We start from the raw sequence: 4,503 nt of genomic DNA, 5'->3' as shown, positions 1-4,503 counted from the left end.
GGGGGCTCAGAGGTGGATTTGGGGGTCCCTAGAGGTGTGGGGCAGGTTTGGGGGGCTCAGAGGTGGATTTGGGGGTCCCTAGAGGTGTGGGGCAGGTTTGGGGGGCTCAGAGTTTGGGGGACCCTGGGATGGGGGAGGGACAGATTTTAGGGTTCCCAAACACCTCCAGGTGTATCCAGGTGTATCCTACCTGCCCCCAAACATCTCCAGGCCCTTGCAGGTGTATTCCCAAGCACTTCCAGGTGTATCCAGGTCCTTCCAGGTGTATCCAGGTGTATTCCCAAACATCTCCAGGTCCTTCCAGGTGTATCCAGATGTATCCCCAAACACTTCCAGGTCCTTCCAGGTGTATTCCCAAACATCTCTGGGTCCTTCCAGGTGTATCCCACTACCCCCAAACATCTCCAGGTCCTTCCAGGCGTATGCAGGTGTATTCCCAAACACTTCCAGGTCCTTCCAGGTGTATCCAGGTGTATTCCCAAAGATCTCCGGGTGTATCCAGGCGTATCCCAAGTCCTTTCTCTCTCTCCCCACAGTTCCTGGCGGTTTGTGCCCCCCTGACCCGTTCCCACCCGGAAGTACTTCCTTTCCTCACTTCCCGCCACCTCCGCGCCCAACCAGAATTCCGTGCTTCGGCCGAATTCCGGAACATCCTCAGTCGTCTCCTGCGCCGCGTCCAGAGCCGCCGCGGAAAAACTTACGTCTACATCAACGAGCTCTGCACGGTGCTCAAGGCCAGAGCTCTGCGAAGGCGGATCCAGCTCCGACCCCTAGAACCTTCCAAGTCATCCCAGAATTCCATAGGAACCTCCCAGAATTCCATAGGCACCTCCCGAGGTCTTCCCGGGGAGGCTGAGGCGTCTCCGTGGGGTTTGGAAGGATCTGGAAGAGGTTCCGAGAGGTTGGAGGTGATTGGAGATGGTCAGGAGGTCATCAGGTCATCCCAGAATTCCAGAGGGGGATCCGAAGGTTGTCCTGGGTCGTCTCAAGGTCTTGGGTTGTCTTCAAGTCTTCTTGAGTCAACTCAAGATGTTGGATCATCCCAAGGTCCTGTTGGGCCATCCCAAGGTCCTGTTGGTTTGGCCCAAGGATTTGTCCCATCCCAAAATTCCAGAGGAACATCCCAAGATGTTCCTGGATCTCCTGGAGAACCTCAAGGTGGTGTTGACTTGGCCAAGTTGGGTCTTCCTGGAGTATCCCAAGGTCCCAGTAGTCCTCGTTGGAATTCCAGAGGGACATCCCAAACTTCTGAAGCTCTTCAGAATTCCAGAGGTTCATCCCATACTCCCAACAGCTCATCCCAGTGCCATACTGGGATTGCTGAGCCTCCCAATTGCTCATCCCAGTGTCCTACTGGGACGTCCTCGAATCCCACCAGTTCGGCCCAGGACTCTGGAGATCCATCCCAGTATCCTGCTGGAGCTTCCCAGTATCCCAGTACCTCTTCCCAGTGTCCCAATGCCTCATCCCAACATCCCAGTGGCTCTTCCCAGTGCCCACAAGGTCCATCCCAGTATCCTGGAGCTTCATCCCAGTACTCGGAGGCTTCATCCCAGCATCCCAGTGGCTCATCCCAGTACCCAGAGGCTTCATCCCAGTACTCCAAGGCTCCTTCCCAGTGCTCAGAAGCTTCATCCCAGTATCCCAAGGCTTCATCCCAGTACTCGGAGGCTTCATCCCAGTACTCAGAGGCTTCATCCCAGTATCCCAAGCCTTCATCCCAGTACTCCAAGGCTTCTTCCCAGTGCCCAGAAGCTTCATCCCAACATCCCAGTGGTTCATCGCAGAATCCCAGAACTTCATCCCAGTGCCCGGAGACTTCATCCCAGTACCAGGAAACTTCCTCCCACCATCCCAGCGGCTCCTCCAAAACTTCCGGCGCCTCTTCCCAACCTTCTCCTCGCGCTTCCAAGCGCCAAATCCGTTACCTGGAGAACCTTCTGCGCGTCTACGCCGGCGAAATCCGTCGGCTGCAGGAAAGGGAGTTGGATTTCCAGGATTTGGATAGCGCCGACTCTCCGTACCTGCAGGAGAACAGGCTCAAGAGGAGGATGATGAGGATTTTCCGGAGGCTTTGCCAACTCAAGGAATGCAGCAGCCTGACGGGAAGAGTCCTGGAGCAACGGATTCGCTTCCGGGGCACGCGATACCCCGAGGTCAACCGGCGCATTGAGAGGTGCTGCCGCTCGCAACCGCTTCCCGCGCGCCGCGGCCTTGTTTCCGGCCCACAGATCCTACTTCCTCCCCACTTCCTCTCAATTTCCGCTCCCATATCCCCTCCCACTTCCTCCCCACTTCCTCTCCGTTTCTGCTCCCATATCCCCTCCCACTTCCTCTCTGTTTCCGCTCCCATATCCTCTCCCACTTCCTTTCCACTTCCTCCCCTCTTCCTCTCCATTTCCTCTCCCACTTCCTCTCCCATTCCTGCCCTGTTTTCTGGCCACTAACTCCCACTTCCGCTCCCACTTCCTCTCCCACTGCTGCTGTGGCGCAGCCTGCTTTCCTGCTGCCAGCTCCCACTTCCGCTCCCGCTTCCTCCCCACTTCCTCTCCCATTTCCTCTCCCAGTCCCTCCCAGTCCTTCCCAATCCCCTCCCATTTGCTCCCAGTCCCTCCCAGTGCCTCTATATCCCCCATAACACAATCTCTGTGCCCCCTAGTGCCTCCCAGACAGACAGGAGAACTGTTTCACTGTCAGCTTTCACTAGTAGGAGAGATATACTATGAAGTGTTCTGAGTGATGTCCAGTGCCTCCCAGTGCCTCCCAATCCTTCCCAGCCCCTCCCAGTGCCTCCCATCCCCTCCCAGTGCCTCCCAGTGCCCCATTCCCAGCCCGGTTCCTCTGTTCCCTCAGGTTCATCAACGGGCCGGACGTGTTTCCGGACTACTCAGACATCCTGCGGGAGATCCGCGAGGCCTCGTCGCGCCACGCGCTGGGGCTGGGCCGGCGGCAGATGGAGAACATGGCGCAGGAAGCTTTCCGGGAAGTTGGGAATCGTCTCCAGGAACGAAGACACCTCGACCTCGTCTACAACTTCGGCAGTCACCTCACCGACCAGTACCGCCCGGGTACCGCAGCGCTTCCTGCAGCGCTTTCTGTCTCATTTCCCGTTTCCCCACCCCTTTCCTGTCCTGTTTCCCACCCCATTTCCTGTCCTACGTCCTGTCCCATTTCCTACACTTAGCCCCAGTTTTCCTCCTTCCTATCCCATTTTTTTCCTGTGGGAATGAGCAGGAAATGAGGGGGAAACACGAGAAAGGAGGAACTGGAAGCTGAAATGAGCAGAAAGAGGAAAACCAGGCAAAAAACTGGAAAAAGAGGAGGAAATGGGGAAAAATAGGAGGGCAAAATGGGGAGAAGGCAGGAAGTGGGGAGGAAACGAGAAGGAAGTGGGGAGGAAAGAGGGGTGGGGAATGAGCCAGGAGTGGTGGAAGTTAGCCGAAAGTGATGGGAAATGAGTCGGAAGTGGTGAGAAATGAGCCGGGAGTGGTGGGAAATGAGCCAGGAGTGGTGGGAAATGAACCAGGAGTGGTGGGAAATGAACCGGGACTGGTGGGAAATGAACTGGGAGTGGTGGGAAATGAACCAGGAGTGGTGGGAAATGAACCAGGAGTGGTGGAAAATGAACCGGGAGTGGTGGGAAATGAACCGGGACGGGTGGAAATTAGCCGGAAGTGGTGGGAAATGAACCAGATGTTGTAGAAATGAGCCGGAAGTGATGTGGAAGTGAGGGGAAAGTGTGTCCCAACCTCCCCCCGCGCCCCCAGGGATGGACCCGGCGCTCTCCGACCCTTTGTTGGCTCAGAGACTTCGTCGCAATCGTCGCTTGGCTCTGTCGCGCCTGGATGACGTCATCGCCCACTACACGCAGCGGCAGGAAGAGGATGAGGAAGAGGAAGAGAGATGCAGGAGGAAGAGGAGGGCGAGGGGCAGTGGCAGCTGGAAAACCTCCCCAGGGACTCCCAAGGTGGGAAATGGGGGGAGGGGAAATGGGCTCAAAGATGGAGGAGGATGGGGAGGAAGTGGGAGAAGAAGAGGAGGAAGGAGTGGGAGAGGAAGGGCAGGAAAGGGAGGAAGAAGTGGGAGAGGACGGGGAGGATAGGGGAGGATGTGGGAAAGGAAGGGCAGGAAAGGGGGAGGAAGAAGTGGGAGAGGACGGGGAGGATGTGGGAGAGGAAGAGGAGGAAGAAGTGGGAGAAGAAGAGCAGGAAAACCCCTGGGATGGAAATTTTGGATTTCCTAGAACTTCCCTTTCCCTCTCCAACTTTTCCTCCCCAGGGGAAAGCACAAGAGGAAGAGGAAGAAGAGGATGATGAGGAGGAAGAAGATGACGAGGATGAGGATGAAGATGAGGAGGAAGAGGAGGAAGAGGAAGAAGGAGATTCCTCTGAGGTTGAAGGCCAAGGGGAAGTCAAGGAGGAAGAGAAGGAGGAAGAGGAAGGAAGAGAAGCTACTGCAGCTCAGGGTGGGGACTGGGGGGGATTTGGGGGTCCTGGGTGAAGG

The 4,503-nt window shown here is 56.6% G+C and overlaps 1 protein-coding gene across 1 annotated transcript; it reads left to right on the top strand.

Annotated features, from left to right (window-relative positions):
* Positions 1 to 536: 536 nt before the first annotated feature.
* On the top strand, positions 537 to 4,392 carry DAXX (death-domain associated protein; the record flags this gene model as incomplete). Its single annotated transcript, XM_009076639.1, has 5 exons — positions 537 to 821; positions 1,851 to 2,176; positions 2,854 to 3,068; positions 3,768 to 3,984; positions 4,272 to 4,392. Coding segments are annotated over 5 exons (1,164 nt in total), but the record flags the coding sequence as incomplete, so codon positions are not given.
* Between the last annotated feature and the right edge of the window lie 111 nt (positions 4,393 to 4,503).

Source organism: Acanthisitta chloris, unplaced genomic scaffold (genome assembly GCF_000695815.1).
Source record: "Acanthisitta chloris isolate BGI_N310 unplaced genomic scaffold, ASM69581v1 scaffold18146, whole genome shotgun sequence".
Classification (NCBI taxonomy): Eukaryota; Metazoa; Chordata; class Aves; order Passeriformes; family Acanthisittidae; genus Acanthisitta; species Acanthisitta chloris.
Note: the sequence above shows the minus strand (reverse complement) of the source record. Positions and strands in the feature narration are given on the sequence as shown.